This window comes from Lepidochelys kempii, chromosome 1 (genome assembly GCF_965140285.1).
Source record: "Lepidochelys kempii isolate rLepKem1 chromosome 1, rLepKem1.hap1, whole genome shotgun sequence".
In the NCBI taxonomy this organism is placed as follows: Eukaryota; Metazoa; Chordata; order Testudines; family Cheloniidae; genus Lepidochelys; species Lepidochelys kempii.
This window is the reverse complement of record NC_136380.1, coordinates 322,504,203-322,524,102: the sequence shown is the minus strand read 5'-3', so window position 1 is coordinate 322,524,102 and position 19,900 is coordinate 322,504,203. Positions and strand designations below refer to the sequence as shown.

At 40.2% G+C, this 19,900-nt stretch overlaps 1 protein-coding gene across 6 annotated transcripts in view; it reads left to right on the top strand.

The window, feature by feature from the left end:
* Positions 1–19,900, top strand: part of GRAMD4 (GRAM domain containing 4) — a 146,948-nt gene that overhangs the window by 104,961 nt on the left and 22,087 nt on the right. For all 6 annotated transcript variants that reach the window (XM_073328371.2, XM_073328373.2, XM_073328370.2 and 3 more), the window contains 5 exons: positions 5,832–5,952; positions 13,359–13,420; positions 15,632–15,764; positions 16,611–16,636; positions 18,104–18,195. In XM_073328371.2, the coding sequence (XP_073184472.1) occupies positions 5,832–5,952; positions 13,359–13,420; positions 15,632–15,764; positions 16,611–16,636; positions 18,104–18,195 (434 nt within the window). The remainder of the gene's footprint in view (positions 1–5,831; positions 5,953–13,358; positions 13,421–15,631; positions 15,765–16,610; positions 16,637–18,103; positions 18,196–19,900) is intronic.

Here is a 19,900-nt window from a genome sequence, read left to right as displayed (position 1 = left end):
TTTCTGCTTCCCTTCTGGGATAGGTCTTCTGCTGATGCTACCTAATGTAGTTAGTTATATGCTGAAGTTCTGAATGTCTAGAGTTCAAACTCCTCTGATATGGGGGCTGTTTTTACCATTGTTTTCCTTTTAGAAAAACCTTCCCCAAAAACCTAGGAAATCACATACTAAAAGTCTACATTAAAGGAACATTATTTGAGTTCCAAAATTATGAACTTGAAAGTTAGGAAATGTCAGATTTATGGTTGTCCTTGCAATCTTAATTTTGCTATCTTGTGCATATGCTTTATTGTACAGTCTTAAATATGATGATCACATATTTTTTCCCATAGGACCCCTGCCTCATTCAATGTATAGGATGAATGCACAAGAGACCAGAATTAAGGTTCCAACTTATATTCAGGAATTTGCTAACTGTCATACACAGCAGTGGTAGAGCCCCTCCTGGCTGGACACTCACCAGGTGGTTGGGTTTGGGGCCCAGCAAAGTGGGCTGTGTGCTTTAAACTTTCTGAGTCTGAACAAAGTCCAGGCACTGCCCCTGGTTGGGCTGTCTAGGCATACTCTTGATTGATCTGGCACTATCTTCTGAGAAATGAGACCCTGCAGTCCAACTGCCTAGTACCTGGGACAGTGCTGACCCCTCAGACTCTGCTCATAGCTTAAGCACATGCTGTCCCAGAACTCCAGCTGAGAGGGTGCTCTGGGTTTGCAGTTTAATTCTTCAGGGCCATGTGAAAGTGCAGGCCAACAGACACCCAGACAGACATCTTTTGCATAGGATTTTAAACACAATCACTCTACTTAGATATTACAAGAAATACAAATCTAGACAAAATAATAAACACACCTATAGACATTTCTCTGCGTCAGTTTTGTCACTGTTCTGGAGAGTCCTTTGGATTGAGGGCAGAGACCTCTGAGGGGTCCAGGATCATGGAGTCCCCCTCTTAAAGTCAGCTAGCACTCTTCTTTCTTGGCTGGTCCTGCAGTTAAGCAGGACCCTCTGCTATGAAAGCATTCTCCTCTCCTTTCCAAATTTCCTGTGCATCTGGCTCTCTCCAGTTTACATGTCCCAACAACAACCTGCTTTCTTTATTTTGTTGCTGAGGGTTTTTCACTCTCCACTTCTACGGCCCTATGCAAACAAAACTTCATTAAATTGATTTCCCTTGGCATTAGCCAACCCATTGTCCCAAGGTGCTTCTATTTGAATAGGTGACCAAAAATTATAGGTCCAACAATCCACCATTGCACCTGAACAGCCTCACCTCAGTCCCCAGAAAAATCATGGAGCAGATCCTCAAGGAATCACTTACCTGAAGCACTTACACGAGAGGAAAGTGATCAGGAACAGTCAGCATGGATTCACCAAGGGAAGGTCATGCCTGACTAATCTAATCGCCTTCTATGATGAGATTACTGGTTCTGTGGATGAAGGAAAAGCAGTGGATGTATTGTTTCTTGACTTTAGCAAAGCTTTTGACACGGTCTCCCACAGTATTCTTGTCAGCAAGTTAAAGAAGTATGGGCTGGATAAATGCACTATAAGGTGGGTAGAAAGTTGGCTAGATTGTCGGGCTTAACGGGTAGTGATCAATGGCTGCATGTCTAGTTGGCAGCTGGTATCAAGTGGAGTGTCCCAAGGGTCGGTCCTGGGGCTGGTTTTGTGCAATATCTTCATAAATGATCTGGAGGATGGTGTGGATTGCACTCTCAGCAAATTTGCGGATGATACTAAACTAGGAGGAGTGGTAGATATGGTGGCAGGTAGGGATAGGATACAGAGGGACCTAGACAAATTGGAGGATTGGGCCAAAAGAAATCTGATGAGGTTCAACAAGGATAAGTGCAAGGTCCTGCACTTAGGACAGAAGAATCCAATGCACAGCTACAGACTAGGGACCGAATGGCTAGGCAGCAGTTCTGCGGAAAAGGACCTAGGGGTGACAGTGGACGAGAAGCTGGATATGAGTCAACAGAGTGCCCTTGTTGCCAAGAAGGCCAATGGCATTTTGGGATGTATAAGTAGGGGCATAGCCAGCAGATCGAGGGACGTGATCGTTCCCCTCTATTTGATATTGGTGAGGCCTCATCTGGAGTACTGTGTCCAGTTTTGGGCCCCACACTACAAGAAGGATGTGGATAAATTGGAGAGAGTCCAGCAAAGGGCAACAAAAATGATTAGGGGTCTGGAACACATGAGTTAGGAGGAGAGGCTGAGGGAACTGGGATTGTTTAGTCTGCAGAAGAGAAGAATGAGGGGGGATTTGATAGCTGCTTTCAACTACCTGAGAGGTGGTTCCAGAGAGGATGGTTCTAGACTATTCTCAGTGGTAGAAGATGACAAGACAAGGAGTAATTGTCTCAAGTTGCAGTGGGGGAGGTTTAGGTTGGATATTAGAAAAAACTTTTTCACTAGGAGGGTGGTGAAACACTGGAATGCGTTACCTAGGGAGTTGGTAGAATCTCCTTCCTTAGAGGTTTTTAAGGTCAGGCTTGACAGAGCTCTGGCTGGGATGATTTAATTGGGGATTGGTCCCGCTTTGAGCAGGGGGTTGGACTAGATGACCTCCTGAGGTCCCTTCCAACCCTGATATTCTATGATTCTATGAACTGGGAGGGCCACACTACAGCACTGAAAGCACATGGCAGACTCCATTACTCCTGACAGAATTCTATGCTCCGGTCTGCATATTTTTGTGTCTCCCTGTGCAGAAAAATACAAAAGAAATCTGCAGGGGGACATATGCCTCTTCCCCAGTAACCCAGGCAGCGCATCTGTTCTGGCGTGCCTGGAGCAGCCTCAGAGACGCAAATCAGTGCAGGTGGAGGGAACTGGGCATGCCTATGGGGGAGATGTTAATCATTGTCATGGGGCTGGGCTGGCTAACAAGCGAGGGAGACACTGTCCCTCTCGCTTACTAATGTGGCTTGCCGGGCGTGCAGGGGGCTAGTTCTTTTTATTATGCATGAGCAAGACTCTGTCCCCGAGGCAGAAACGTAGCAGCCTGCCTGCTAGTTAATTGATCTCATTTGCTGAGGCAGAAATGTAGCAGCCTGCCTGCCTAGTAACATGCCTGTAACTTTTTGAGAATCGAAAAAACACCCAATTAAATAGTATCATTTTACTGAAAATTGTTTGCTTTGAAATTAAAGAAAATAGCTTTTGTAAAAAAACCAGCCCCACATTTTGTTAATGTTGCTGTTGATGCTTTATTGATCTCATTCCCTGAGGCAGATGTGTAGCAGCCTGCCAGCTTAGTAACATTGTTAATGTTCCTATTGTTAGTTAATTGTTCCCATTCTGTAAAACCTTTAAGGCCCCTACATTGCCAGAGTGAGGTAAAGCCTTATAAATGACAGTAAGGGAATCAGCTAGGCAGATCTATGTGCTTTCTCAGTTTTTTCCTGTGCCAAAGTGGCACAGTGAGGTTAGATTACAGCTCAGGATTTATTATACTTACTCATTTTAAAAAAAAGACTTTGAGGGCAAATAATACATTTACCAAGCAGTAAATAAAATGTCAGGAAAATCAGAACCAAATGCTTCCCAAAGTATCCAGCCAGGTCCAGGACAATGATTAGCGAAATGGTATGACTTTCATGTGTGAAAGTCTGAGCAATTTAAAACTACATTCTGTTCTTTCTTTCTTTGCTGTTTGGTGTTCTGTAATGTAATTTAAATGCAGGCTATTAGTTACCAAGTGTTTTGTAACTTAACTTTAATGTATTTAGGAAATGCTGAATAGTTATTCGTGACTTTTTTCTGTATTGTAGTTTAAATAACTTACCAAAACAATTGAAACTGGAGATTATAGTGTATTGTTTTGACAAAATTTTCAGGATATGTAATTTTTTTGGCACAGAATCCTCCCCCCCCCCCCCGGAGTACCACATCTATATTTATGCATTCCATGGTACAGTAGTTTCATAATAACTTTATAATATCAACCAGAACTCATAAGTTATACATTGTGTGATGATTCAGGCAACATGTATGATTTTCACATGCTTGACTTTTTTCAATTTAATTTTGTATGACTGAATCAATGAAAACAAACTGTGGAAAGGAAATAGGGTCTAAGCAACAATCTTTCATGGTGATTGAGGTTTATATGCACCACTTGGTGGGTCTGCTGTGTACATCTACACTGTAAAATCATTTTGTCTTTCTTCATTGTAATGTTAATGTTAATCTGTATATTTCATTCGCTCTGGCCCATTACATTTTTACCCAGCACTGGGGCTTCACCTGATACTTTGTTGCAATATTTCACTAACTTTTAACTAGTCTGAATTGTCACCCCTGGCTCATTGACTGTTACGCTGAAACTGTTTTGTTTATCTACAAAACAGATACAGTTTGTGCAATAGCTGTCAAAGTTTCCTCCTCCTTCTTTCCCTAATGTGCCACAACACTGACACAGAGGAAACTCCTTTAGGGGTTTGAGGGTGGCTTTGTTTCCATGCTCATTCAATACTTGACCGTCTTTTTGCAGGGACTCCTTACAAGACATCAGTGGTATAAAAATTTTCATTCCCTCCAGACATGGGTGGCAATTGAACCAGTAACCTAGCAATAAATTGAGCTGTATCCTATGATCAGTCACTTGAGTCACTTATTTTACCCCAAATGTATTGTAAACATTTAGTGTGTATTCAGAGTTGAGGGAAATGGAGAGTGGACAGAACATCTCCCTATCTGCCACCAACTCACTTAAAATATATTAAAATGTTCTTGCAAATTGCACAACCCACAGAAGAGCTAGCCAGAGGACAGGACATATTATTATAAGCATGTGTTGTTAGTTTGTATGAAATAACTTATAGCATAGATCTGTTTCTGTGGGGATAGCAGGATTAGCTGGTTTCCCTTGTCTGGTTTGCTTTGAGTTTGAGACATTACAGCTGTTCTCCTGCTTATTGTCAAGGCAATTAAAAAAAAAAGCAACAAAATACTGAGCAGAGTAACTTTCATTTTTAAAAATTTAATGAGAATTCCTGTCTTGTTTTGTTTCATGCCTTTGTGCATCTGTTCAGAGTGATGTGCTGGAAGTGACATTGAATCCTTTTGTTCATTGGAGACTAATATGGAATTGTGAAAAGGATACTATTAGTAAACTCTCCAACCTCTCAGACTGCAAGATTAATTAGTCATTAAGTAGGCTTTTCATTGGTTGTACTGGTTGATTCAACACGACAGGCTTTTCTTAAAAGCATGTATCATAACACCCTATTGAAATGTAACCTACATCTTGGGTAGGAATGGGCCTCAGTGGCAAAGTTTATATTAAAAACTTGCCCAAATTTAAAAGTGCTCAGATCTAGGGTGTTGGTTTGGACCTATATCTAATGTAAAGGGAAAATAAAAAATTGCCTTGTATTTCCTGTGCTGTATCTTAATGTGAAGAACCCTTCTATCACTTGAGAAACTTCCCTGTTCCTGGGATCCAATATAGAAAACTGTATTGGGTACTGATAGCTTATGCCTCAAGTTTATTTCATGTTTCTTTTTTAGTATTTTAACTGTTTTGCAAGTGCATTGTAATTAACCCCATCCTTTTAAAATAATTGTTAACCAATGTTACCTTTCTATGGTGCATATGGACATGTTGAAAAATAGACTTCCTTTTTATGAAGAGCATATTCAACAGCAATTACAAAATATTATATAAATTGGTCTTTCTGTTCTTCTGGACAATATATTTGCATAGACATGCATGTAAAGCAGTCCATTTGGTTACTTATTTGTCTTGATGCGTTGCTTTTTTTAGATTTTTCTTAACACTTCAAGGTAATTAAACCTTTCTTCCTTCCTTTCTTAACAGAGGAAGAGCTCAGGAAGCTCAGAGAAGAAACAAACGCCGAAACCTTAAAACAAGAACTAGAAAAAGAACGTCAGAGGAGATTGGAACTAGAACAAAAGGTCAATGAAGTACTTAAAACAAGGTAAGAGAAATCACTGCATAAAGTATAGCTCAAGTGTCAGCTGAACTATCTGGGTGGCACTGAGTGAAGAGTTACAGAGAAACATTAAAAAACTCATGTTTGTTTATTCACCCAGGGTTTCACTAGAGAGAGTAGGGAAGTCAGAATTGATGGATTAAAAAGTTCAGAAGGGACCATTGTGGTTATCTAATCTGATCTCATGCATAACACAGGCCATTGAACTTTCCTGAATTAATTCTTTTGAATTAGAACATGTTTTTTTTAGAAAAACATCCAGTCTTGATTTCAAAATTTCCAGTGATGGAGAATCCACCGCAACCGTTGGAATAAGTTGGTGAACTGTTTCACTTGTTAATAATCCTTCCGCCCACACACACACACACACCCTCTTTTTTTCTCTTTTTTTAAATGCCTCGTTTCCAGTCTGAATTTGTCTATCTTCAGCTTCTAGCCACTGGATCTTGTTATGCCTTTATCTGTTAATTTGAGAGAGAGCTCTTTAATCTTCTATTCTCCATGTAGGTACTTACAGACTGATTAAGTTGCTCCTTAAATGTCTTTTCAGGAGCTCAATCTGTTCAGCCTGAGTCTTTCAGTATAAGACACTTTTCCCCAATCCTTTAATCATTTTCATGGCTCTTCTCTGAACCCTTTCCAGTTTATCAATATTCTTCTTGAGTTGTGGATATTGAAGCTGGACACAGTGCCAAATACAGATGTAATGTAAGCCCCACTACTCCTACTCAAAATTCTCCTGTTTATGTATGCAAAGATTGCATTAGTCCTTTTGTCCACAGAGTTGCACTGGAAGCTTGTGTTCAGCTGATGATCTAACATGATCCCTGTCACAGCCCTGGTTGAGCTCCTGCTACTGGACACTCACCAGAATGCTGTAGTTGGACCCACATGCTGGGCTTTTGTAATTTTTAAGTTTCCCTTGGTCTGGGTAGGCTCCAGCACTGTCTCTGGTCTAGCCTCTCTGGCACACATCTTGTATGCCAAACTGTCTGATACCCCTTTTGGAAGTGGAGCCCCGAGGCCCAGCTACCCTAAGCCCCCAGGGCCAGTACTGACAGCCCAAGAAACTCCAGTAGCTCAAGTACACTCCTTCCCAGAGCTTCATCCTGTAGACACTCATACGTAGTTTACGCCTTTGGGAATATGTGATAGTTAAAGCTTAGGCACAGACTGTGCAAAAGGATTTCTGCAAACAATTGCTCTTTGCGTTAGACCCCACAAGAAGTGTGTAAATATAGATCTAGATAAAAACAAATGCCTGAACACTATTCCCTGCCTCAGTTTCCTTGCCACTGTAGGTGTTCTTTGGGGTCAGGATTAGTGTCTTTTCAGGGTTCCAGGTCTTGTTTATGCCTTCTCCTTGTAACATGGAGTCAGCTCTCACTCTTGTAGCCAGTTTCCCTCTCGTTCTCCCTCTGTAAAATGGCTGCTTCCTTCCTTCCTTCCTTCCTTCCTTCTGTGACTTCCAGCCCCCTTTATCAGGTGATATTCTGTTCAGCCTCAAACCCCCAGTCAGGCAATCAGTTGTCTGGATTCCAGCCCATCTTGGGTGGACTGGTTCTTCTTGATGATAGCCAGCTCATTGAACTAGGGTTCCTCCATTTAAATAGAAGACCACTGTAATCCTTGTGTTACCACCCATTGGAATTTCAGATCAAGATGGAGGTAAAAAGGCAGAGAAGGCACAGACCAGCCTTATAATCAAAATGGGGTTTGTAGTTTGATATAGATACATAGTCCATAATATCAAACAGAATTCAAAAGTTGCACATGGATTCTCCAAATTGTCAGAACCCCCAAGTTTGTTCCTGTTTCACCAGTTCTGCCCTCTGTTCTGTTTGTGAGGCATGCAGATGTGTGTAAGACAAAAAAGACAACACTGAGAAAGTTTCCATGTTTATGCTCATGTAAGCTCAGTCTTTATTTTAAGGTGTCTTCCACTTGAGTGAATTAAGTGTCTTTTATTTCTTTTTGATCAGTTACACGTAACACAAAGTGTATTTTAAAACACCTTAAATGATTTTCATGCACAGACACAAACGATTTTCTCGCTTACAAACGTGAACAGCCAAACAAAACCAAAACTAATCAAGCTGTAGAGTAGGAAGAAGAAGATTGCTTCCATTTTTAAATAGTTAGGAGGTACTCAGATACTACAGTTTTGTTGGGTCCTGTAAGTACCCCAAGATGAATACAGATGTTGCAACTACAATTCAGTGAAGGCAAGAAAAGGGATGCTTAAGAGGACCATCTTGTCAAAAACCTGGCTTCTTTCTTCTGTTTCTCTCTATTGTTCTTGATTTTGAAGCTGTGGTGCCCACACCAACATACAGTATTTGGGAAGGAACTGTTTGAGAACATGAGGGCACCCAGATAAAGGCTTTTTTGTAGGGTTGTCCTTGGACTGCCCAGTCTTTGGTACAGCAGCTGCAGCCTGCAGTGCTTTGCCAGTGGAATGATGCATAACTGATCTGCCAGGTTAGCAAATGAGAGACCAGGACCCACATCACAGATTCTTTTGGCTCTTTTGGATGACAGTGCATAACACTCGTCTGTGAAACATCCAGTTGGCTGCACTTCTTGTTTTATTTATTTTTAATCTGCATGAGATAGTGATAGGTTGCATGTACAGTACTACTCTTGAGAATGTTTTTATTTGTTGTGAAACCTTTTAACATCCCAGGAACATCTGTTCATCCTAAAAACACATGGACCAGTATTGTTTTGTTGACAGGATCTCCTGTGTGAGTCCTGTTTCTGTTGGCAAAGAACCTACAAGCATAGGATGTTAGCTACATAAAGTATGCTAGATGTTTACAAGTATGGGAGTGTTTGGTGGGCAGGGAGAAAGGGAAGTCAGTGTATTTTTTGTAAATCTTTAATCATTCCTCTGAAGTAAATTTAACATGAAAATAATGTTGGGTGTATTCAAACAAGAGGAGTGAAATCCAGAATATATGTCGCTGTTGTGTTAACTCACCTATTGCTGTACGTAAGATTACTCCAAGTTCAGAAACCTTTACTTTGCATGGGCACAATTTGGATGACACTTTTCCTGCCCCAGTTTGAGAAGAATAGTGTCATTGTCTACCTACACCCTTTTAAAATAAATATATTTCAAGGGTTGGAGGACACTTATAGCCTAACCCTGAACGTGTTTGCAGTAAGAAATGCAGGGCTAGAATCTCTGCTTCTCTGAGCTTCTGTAGCAGTCATCAGGAGGCCAGTTATGTCACCAGTGAAGTGCTGATGTTAGAATCCTGGCATTTTGGAGACCACCTCTGTGTTCTGTCCACATCATGATGCACTTTGTGGCAAAGTACACTTAATTTAATTTCAAAGTACCTCAGTGTGGTTAGAATGGGTATACAGTGGCTCCAAGCTTTTTTAAAAAAAATTTTTCCTCCAAAAATTGTAATGATATTGTCATGTCATGCAACTTCCAAAAAAACACTTGGGTTTGCGTAACACTTTGAGAATGTTGGAGTAAATGACCAGCATGTCTGGTGTCAGGTTTCCTTTTTAATTTATGCATCGTGCATGCAGCTATAAAACTCATGCTTACTAATATCTTGATGTTGTTGCAGGGTGTTTCTATGGTTCAGAACTGAGTGGAAGCATGTGACCCTGTACGTTGCCACTGTGTAATATTACATGTCATTTGCTACTTATGAACAGCTATAAATGACATTTCATGCTTTCCTAATTGCAATATGCTTAAGCACAAATGAACCCATTTAAAAAAAATCTGCATTTCTATTGGGTACAGTGGCCTTTTTATCAATTTAGTCAGTCCTTGCGTTCAAGTGCAGATAATTTGAGGTTGAGTAAGCATATGACTTACTGTAATCTTAATGCTAGTACCCCTTAGAGTTAGCCCTTCCTCTCTCCCCATTTTTCTGGGTGGGAGTTCCTAGTTGCAATAGAACTGATGTGATTTTTTGAATTTGGATTTGGAGTGGATTTACGAAGCTTGTACCATGCTGCCCAGCTCCAGGTGGCGTGGGAGTTGTGGGGACAGTGATTAAGCCAGTGTGCCCCAGGATTTCCCTGGCTGAAGGAGGAGCTCAGGAGCTGCAGAGAAGAGAGGATGTCTCCAACCCAGCCTGTTTACTCAATGTGTCCTAGTTCTAGTACTTGGTCCACTATTTTACAAGTGCACAAGCCTGAAACAAAGGAGTTCATGGCTTCTCCCTATGAATCTGTCTGAAGCAATTCATTACAGTCCCTGTGACACCCCACCCCCGCAGATGCAACTAAAGCTGCCATGGACTATCATCTCATAACCTGATTCTGAGCTGTCAGGCTGTGGGCAGAGGTGAGTGGCAAGCAGATGTTAGCTTAGTCATCTCAAGAAATTACCACCCAAGGTTGCATTAATCTTATTCAGATTGGCATTCAGAACTAATTTTAAATCATAAGTTAAAATCCTTTCTCCTTGCGAGAAATATGTGACAAAAAATGTCACTGTGCTGCTCATGGTATTGTATTTCAAATAAGACTCAAAGCCGAGGACCTGACTGCTTATGGCCATTGGTTCCTGCGGCACTTTTGTGTACGTCTTTGTAAGAATGCAGGTGTGAACCCCCGTGTCCTGGCAGAATACTTGCTTGAATAATTATATCCTGCCTACCTAAACCTGATATTTCAGGGTCAGTAGGAGAAGTTGCTGGTGGCATTATTAATATCTATTGCTTTACAGATTAAAAAAGACATTGTGCTACAGAGAGTTTACAATCTAAATGCCTGATTTTGCAAACACCATCATGTGTAGTGCAACATGAGCGGGCCTGTAATGAAGCTGACGGAACAGGAAGTAAAACAGAGTGGGGTAGGGAAAGAGAGCTGAGGGAGAAAATGAGTTGTATAGCAAGTGACTAAAGCTTAAACATAAATAGAGCAAGACTAGAGAAGTAGATAATACATGTGCAGAAGTCATAATTAAGCAATAAGACTAAATTAATGAATTTTCAGAAGGGGTTTGAAGGAGAGTTAAAATGCTTGATGCTGAAAAAGGAATGCCATGCAGCATGGAAAAGGCCCAGGGAGGAAGTAGGAGGCACATCACTGTCTTTCATTTTTTAAATTGTAATTTTAGCAGTCTGCATTTCAGAAAGTGAATTATTCCTCAATATTGAATCTGTAAAAGTTCTGTGGGAATTGTTCAGGATAGAGGAGGTTTGTAAAGTATTAGAATATATAAAGATGTTTGGAACTGAGATCTAAATTACCTGCCCCTCCTTCAGTTGTTCTCTATGTTCAGTTCTGTTTCTGAATAGTGTCATGTTGCTGAGTTCTTTGCATTTCATATTCACAGACAAATAATTGTGTCTCTTTGCCCTTCCCTATGGTCAGGTAGGTAGTGACATAACTTGGCTGTCTGAAGAACAGTTAGTTGGCAAGACCCAGAAACTTTCAGTTCTGTGGTATTGGATCTAATCCTTGTAAATCAATTTTGCAATTTAATTAGGTTGTGCATAACAGAGACTTGTGAAGCATTGCCTCACATCCTTTTTTTATTGTAGTCACTTAGCTCATTAAGACATTGAATTCAAATTGCATTCTGGACATCTTTGGTGGAGAGAGCTGCCTGGCTTTCCTCATGCTTAATCTCCACAATGGCTTGCCCACATTATAACTGGTGTTCCTCCCCTGGCTGTAGTGGGGTTTAATCCAGGTTGGAGGATGTTATGATTTGCATAGGTTTATCTAGTGGAGCACCACTTGAGGATGGAAGGGAGCTTCCTCCCCATGCAACAATAGGGTCTGGGCCTTTGGGAGATCTGTTAACCTTTAATTGCTGCTAGCTGACTAGCAGGCCGACTGATGCATCATGTCTTTGAGGGGCCATGTTCTACCTGTTACAGGATCCTTCCTCTTCCCCGGTGCTGTATATGCTGCAGCCTACAGTGATCAGCAGCTAGGGGTGAACGCTGCTCCTGTACAGATAAGCAGCATTGCATCAGGCTAGTTGCACTTCTGAGCCCCACAGCCTATCCGGTGGAATTTGCCTTGTATGCATGATTCCTGTAGTTAGAGGAAGGTTCATCTGCAGTTTGCTGACCTAGGCAGGATTTGGCTCTTAGTGTTTATGGAGAAAAATACACTTGAGAGCACCTATATCATAAAACTTTGAGAATGCGTTTGTGACTTATCATACCTTTGCTTCAAGCAGTAGGTTTGGAAATCATGTAAGTTCATGTTAAAGAAGCTCTTATTATATCCTACACGGTCAGAGTAACTTCTCCAGTGGAGCAGTTTAGTTGCATGGTATCAGAGCCATGCTGTATGGATTGGAAGATGCCTGAAGGTCACAGTTTTATCGAAGAGCATCCTAGCAGCAGCTGGCTATGGATTGAAATAGAGTTGCTGAGAATTAGTGTAAAAATAACAACAAAATGGAAAACTAGGTATGGGAACAGACATGTATATGCATCTAAATATATTGCGATAACATTTGAATATAAATGTACCAAAGTTAACTTTTCAAACTGGCAGGATATTGGACTTGAAGGACCTTTGATTTCATCTGTTATGACCAATCATATTTGCTGTAGGCATTTCAGGTATCTATCACCTCAGCTCTCCTGGTATGTTCAATATACAGAAATGTTGAGCTTTTGCATAACCTGTATTTTCCCACTAGTGAAAGAATGATTAACTTAACTACAGCAAGTTTTAAAAGTAATTTCATCATAAGTTGATATCTGTGCACTCTGTATTGTGCACAGATAAACAATACCATATTTAAAGAAACTCTTTGTCTTATTCTTAATTTAGTGAAAATAAGTAGCTGGTGGCTCTAGTAGTAATGATGGCATAATTAAATCTTTTGGAGTATTGTTCTAGAACTGTGCTTCTCAATCCCCCACCCAGTCAGCAGTATTGGAAGGAAGCATGGTCAGGAAATCCTGATGCATGTTGGGAACATCAGTTCTGGATCATTGTACTGTACATGCAACACGTGTACAGAGATATCTTGGAATGAACTGTAGAATGGCTAGCTGTAGAGCTAAAGGAAGGAGGAATTGAATAGTCAGGGAAGAGGGGCAAGCTTTAGCCTTTCGCTGTAAACGTATTCTGTTTTCACAGATTCTAAAAATCTGTGAAAATAAATCTACAGTGAATATTTTACTTCCCCGTTGGCTACCAGCACAGCTTGCACTGCAATGGAAACAAACGTAACTCCTCCTCCTGCCTCCCTCCTCCCACGCTCTTGTGCTGCCTCGGCCATGGAAACAGACAGTGACAGCACTTCTCCCATTCCCCAGCAGAGGCAGTTCTGCAGCATGAAAATATGCATCTGGTTCATTCATGGGAAATTATAAGCATGAAATACTCTGATTCTACAGGAATTCATCTCTTCTTTTTGCTTTTTTTCTTTATAGAACAGAAGAGCTGCCTACAACACAGCAACCTGCAAAACCACCGACACAAGTCAATGGAACAGGTAGTTTTGACTAAGTCAGTACTAGTTATTTAATTCACTTATCAGTTTTTATTCACACGAGCTCTTCTCTCAAAACTGATCTGCAAGATGATACTGGAACATTTCTGTACTAGCTGTTGGTTCTTTATTCAGGCTTTTGGAAAGCTACATATGAAGATTATGTGGATATACTCTTCTGTTCACACAGCCATGGTTTAACTTAACAAACCTAAGTTTACAGGATGAAAGGAAAGAGTGCTCTGTGTCACTCTTGATTTCCTTTGAAGTTAAATGAGAATGCTGGTGTTAAAATGTTCTTTAGTATTTGACATTAAGTAGAATGTTTGTTTGTCCTCTTCTAAAAGCAAAGATGAACATAAGTACATCAGAACAGCCATCTAGCCCAGAATCCTGTCTTCTGACAGTGGCAAATACCAGGTGCTTCAGAGGGAATGAACAGAACAGGTGATCATCAAGTGATCCATCCCGTCACCTGTTCCCAGGCAAACAGAGACTAGGAACACTTCAGAACATGGTTTTGCATCCCTGCCCATCCTGGCTAATAGTAATTGATGGACCTATCCTCCATGAACTTACCTAGTTATTTTTGGAACCCTGTTATAGTCTTAGCCTTCACAACATCCTCTGGCAAAGAGTTCCACAGGTTGACTGTGCGTTGTGTGAAGAAATACTTCCTTTTGTTTGTTTTAAACCTGCTGCCTACTAATTTCATTTGGTGACTCCTAGTTCTTGTGTTATGAGGAGTAAATAACACATCCTTATTTACTTTTTCCACACTACACAATATTTTATAGACCTCTGTCATTCGTCTCATTTCCAAACTGAAAAGTCCCAGTCTTATTAATCTCTCCTCATAAGGAAGCTGTTCCATACCCCTAATCATTTTTGCCCTTTTCTGTACCTTTTCCAATTCCAATATATCTTTTTTGAGATGCAGCGACAACATCTGCATGCAGTATTCAAGATGTGGGTGTACCATGGATTTATATAGAGGCAATATGGTATTTTCTGTCTTATCTGTCTCTTTCCTAATGATTGCAAACATTCTGTTAGCTTTTTTGCCTGCCGCTGCACATTGAGTGGATGTTTTCAGAGAACTATCCATAATGACTCCAAGATCTCTTTGAGTGGTAACAGCTGATTTAGACCCCATCATTTACATGTGTAGTTGGGATTATGTTTTCCAATGTGCGTTACTTTGCATTTCTCAGCATTGAATTTCATGTGCCATTTTGTTGCCCAGTCACCCAGTTTTGTGAGATCCCTTTGAAACTCTTTGCAGTCTGCTTGGGAGTTAACTATCTTGAGTAGTTTTGTATCATCTGCAAATTTGGCCACCTCACTGTTTATCCCTTTTTCCAGATCATTTATGAATATGTTGAACAGTACTGGTCGCAGTCCTTGGGGGACACCACCATTTATCTCTCTCCATTCTGAAAACTGACCATTTATTCCTACCTGTTGTTTCCTATCTTTTAACCAGTTACTAATCCATGAGAGGATCTTCCCTCTTATCCTATGACCGCTTACTTTGCTTAAGAGCATTTGGTGAGGGACCTTGTCAAAGGCTTTCTGAAAAATCTAAGTATACTATATCCACTGGATAATCCTTGTCCACATGCTTGTTGACCCCCTCAAAGAATTCTAATATATTGGTGAGGCATGAGTTCCCTTTAAATAAAACCACGTGGACTCTTCCCTCAACAAATTATGTTCATCTATGTGTCAGATAATTCTGTTCTTTCCTATAGTTTCAACCAATTTGCCCAGTACTGAAATTAGGCTTACTGGTCTGTAGTTGCCTACTGTATATAATTGGCAGAGTATCTGAAAGAGAAGCAATCGAGAAGAAACATACAAATTAGATGAACTACTGCTACTTGTAATAAAACTTTTTTATCTAGAAGCATGTACATTTAACTGTAATATTTCTCTTAAAAGATCAGGAGACACATGTTAATTTAAAAAAGTGGATGGCTCTAGATTGTTTTTAATTTCCAGAGTTGGTGGAGAAGGAACCATTCAATCCCATTGGAATCTGCAGTGGGGTTCTTGAGGGAGGTGATAACTTACAAAGAATGCCACTAAACTACAAAGAAAAACTAGATCTGGAGCAGTTCTAGTTGCATGTTACAAAATGAGTTATTTTCAGTTGATTTTTCAAAAGTTGTTTTTTGTCTAACATACAAAATATGCTGTTCGGATTTATAGATAAACGCAGTCAGATGATGTGTTCAAGAGTCCAGAAGTGGTTTTATGACAAATTTGGGGAGTATGTTGAAGACTTCAGATTTCAGCCGGAGGAAAACACAGTGGAAACTGAAGAGCCACTTAGTGCTAGAAGGTAAAAATACTTGTAGAACTTTTTTGTTTGTTTGTTTTTTCTTTTTGGATAAACCAGCATAAAACTTGTCACAAATGATTCTACTATAATGAAATACATGTAAGGAAATATATTTGTATAAAAAGTTAGAGAAGTTGAAGAAGCAGGGCTAATTTTGGCTCTGTATGTATGCTTCTAAATTAGTGTTAGCAGCAGAGAGTTGAAATCCCATATTTTTCTGCATGTCTAGAATGAAATTAGACTTGCGGTATGTCCACACTGCATCTCAGTGTGTGCTTTCCAGCTCGGGTAAACAGACAGGTGCTAGCCCTGCTCAAGCTGGGCACTCCAAAAATAGCAGAGTAGCCAGGGGTAGCACAGGTGGCAACTTTGGTACATACTTGGGTGGCCAGCCTGAGGGTCCAGGCAGTTTTGTCCTCAGGTGGTTAGCCCAAGCTGCCACTCATGCTGTTCCTTGCTACACTGATATTATTAGCATGGTAGCACAAGCAGGGCTAGCGCATCTGTCTATTAGTGCTGGAAAGTATACTTCAGCTACAGTGTAGACATACCCATAAACTAGTTACTGGGTCCGCAGGGTGCAAGAAAAGTTTTCCTTTAGCACTGAGGCTAAGTACCTCATTAGGCTTGGTTTTGGCTTCAATTTTGATTTGATATCAGATAGGGCTTAGTTGTAATTCATTTTTAAATGCATTTTGGCAGCTGAGAGTAGCTTTACACCATTGATACGCAGTCTAATGTATGTGCTGTACATATTGTACTAGAACAGAAGTACAGGTATGTTGAGTTGCACTGAAATGCTTAATATCTGCCTAACATCATGTTGTATTATCCATATTTTTCTAGGTTAACTGAAAATATGAGAAGATTAAGTAAGTATCCAGCAACATCATTGTCTTGACATTAAATCAGATTTTTTTATCGCTTAACTTAATATTTGTGCATATAAACATGCAGAAGTCCTGAGAAATTCTTCTGCCAGTTTATAGGTGGAAGCATTTCTGAAGCCTTGAATTAATCTTTGTTGTAGATAGTAACTTAAGTAAGCAGTATAACACCAGGGATGATGCTGTCTACCACATTATTAAATAGTGGTAGAAGCTATTCCCTTGTTAAGCTCTAAGTAAACAAGACGTTCCCATAAAAACTGTAATACAGTATGCTAAATAAATACCCAGTCTGGTGAAACTTAACTCTTCAGAGCTGGGTAACTGAAAGCCTATCTTACATACCCTTGCTCCCACTTAGTTAATGGAACTATGAGCAGAGATAGAGGCCTTCTAGAGTCAGTAAAAGTTTGCAGGCATGAACCATAACTGACCAGGAGGAGTACTTCATTGTTTCCATCTATCCTACTGCTTTGTACAGCCTAGTTTTTAAAGTAAAATTATCATAGTGTGTTGCTTCCATCATTTGCTTTGGGAGACTATTCTATGGCTTGTCCTCCTTATTAGGAATTCGGGGAGTCCTGTCTGAGTAAAAAATGTCATATTGCACCCTTGATATTTACGTAGGAGATCCGAATAGTTTTTAATTCCTTCAGGTGAGCAGTGAGGGCTAGACTGACTTGACTTAAGTAAGGGGTTGTAAAGATTTCCCTAAGCCATCCAGACTCCTTGTGCCTAGGTACAAAGGAAGGCAAGCAATGCTAACTTCTTTTGAGGGTCTTGCAAAGGCTGGGCAGCCATCTTAATGCAGTACAGCACTGTTGACAGTAGCTGCTGTAGAGAGCAATTAAACCAATGAGCTCCTCTGGTGCTATCGCCCTCCCAGCTAGTTCCATGCAATCCTTAGGATGTGATGTTGGTCCTTAGAGCTACCCTTTTGCAAATCTAGCCCTGGTTGTTTAAGAACTTCCCATGAAAGGCATAGCAGGGATAGATGAATTTTGAGCAATAGAAATTAAGGGCCTTGTCCTGTACTCCTGGAAGTTTACAGGAGTCTTGACTAAGGACGACAGGAGATCAGATTGGGCCCATCAATAGGGTACAGGGTTGGAAGGAGAAGAGTATTTAAAGGATCTAAACCACAGTTCAAATCATATTTGTACTTCTTTGTGTTAAAACCTTTTTAGTTTGTGGGAGTGTGATTCTCTTTAATTGCTCAGTAATCTTGAAGTCTTTCTTTTGCTGTGTGTTTTTTTGTTTTTTTTAACTAATTTGGGCGCTGAGATTTTGGGCAGCTCTTGCATTTAAATAAAAATGTATGTAATCCAATCCATAAATCTGTCTTTAACATGCAATAAAGATCTCAGATTATTTCCAATTTACTTTTGTTGTTTTACAAATGATTTAATTGCTGTTAATTATTTACCACATTTGTTTTTTTCTTCTGCCTAGAGAGAGGTGCCAAACCTGTTACTAATTTTGTGAAGAATCTTTCTGCCTTATCAGATTGGTATTCTATCTACACTTCTGCTATTGCCTTTATTGTAAGTTATCCTTTTCTTCCAGGTGTAATAACGGTTGAAAACTCTATAGCCATCACCTAGTGGCATTCTTTGAAAGTGTCTACTATAATTCAGCATTAGCAAACATGGCAAAGTCAAAACAGTGTAGTATAATTTTGTTCTATATTAAATAAAATGATTTTTCTTATTTCAGAACTATTTTTAATATTAGGATTCTTTGCTCATTTTTTAACAATGTCAGATATTCAAACAAAAGTTTCCATATTTGCAAATGGTTTACAGCCTAGTGGATATTTCATCCTGTTGCCTGCGATTGCCACCACTCCCTCCCCGCCCCCCAGAAAATGCGTCCAATCATCTGACTGATGTTCCTCTGTGAAATATCTTATCAATCTCAGTCCAGTTCCGAAAGTGGACAGTTCCACATCAAATGAAAGTCTTTCCTGTCAGTACCCCCACCATAACATCATAGTTTGCATTAATTTGGCGCTCTTTGTCAGAAGGGAGGCCCAGGGAATAGGCATACAGACTGAACTAGAATTGATGTACACTGGTGAGAGTTTTGTGAGGAGGACTTGTACTGCTTGGTCTGTGAATAATTACAGAACTTTGGTCTCTAGATCTGTCTGTGTGGCACACTTTATCCACACCACATCTAATTTAAAATATGCTGGAAAAATCTAAATTCTAATTTAAAAATAAATTACAGATAACTGAATGGAAGAGTTCTAGCAGTATCCTAAAACATGCAAGTGAAGTTTCATTATTTTATGTAGTTACAGCTGCACTTTCATTGATTGTAACCCCGCAAGTCTACATGGGTTGCTGATTTAATACTGTTTTTTAATACACCAATCAAGGAACATTAAAAAGAACCACCTCCATTCTGGGCTCCCTTACCCCCTTCTAACACTGCCTCTACACCCCTTTTCCCAAACCTCTATCCACCTCTTTCATCTCTTCATCTCTCAAATTCTTGCTTCTCATCTGAAAAGTGATTTATATAGAAGCAGTGTGGTCTGCTATATATATAGAAGAGCCTTATCTGGGAGCTGCTAGTCCTGATACTGGCTGGGCACTGTCTTGTTGTGTGGCTTCGAGTAGAACACCTTACTATGTTACTTGTCCATAAAGTGGCCTTTGCAAAGGTGGTGAGAGCAGTTATGTATGTAAAGCACTTCTGAAGTGTAATCTGTTATGCGAGTGCTAAATAATTTTTTCCCTTTTCTTCTTAGACATCTCACTTTTCCTTCCCCCGAATGGTATTAAACTTGGTGACACATTGGAGTATTGCTTCTGTGAATAAAATACAATTCAGTATCTTGGTGCTCATACTGCTTCCTCTCCCTCAAGTGCCCAGTCGCTAGAACTACCCTGACTTCCAGTCAGCACTCTGACTCACTGCTAGTGTGGCCTTGCTAGGTCAGACTAGATGATCATAATATGGCCCCTGCTGTCTTAAATTCTGTTAATCTAATGACTTTTTGTTATTGTTGTGCTCAAGTGACTATGAGAGATTCATCTGCCATGCATGCAGCTCAGAGCTGCTGAAGTAGCAGTTCATTGTGATTGACTGAATCTCCTAGTTAATGTTTGACCCTGGGTGTATGAATCAGCTGCGTTTTCATCAGTCACAGGGGTGCTTTCACACCCTTAAGTGTTAATAGCTCTGGGAGTTGTGTTTTAGCAGTGTACCTAGTAACACAGTTCAGATATTGTTTCATGC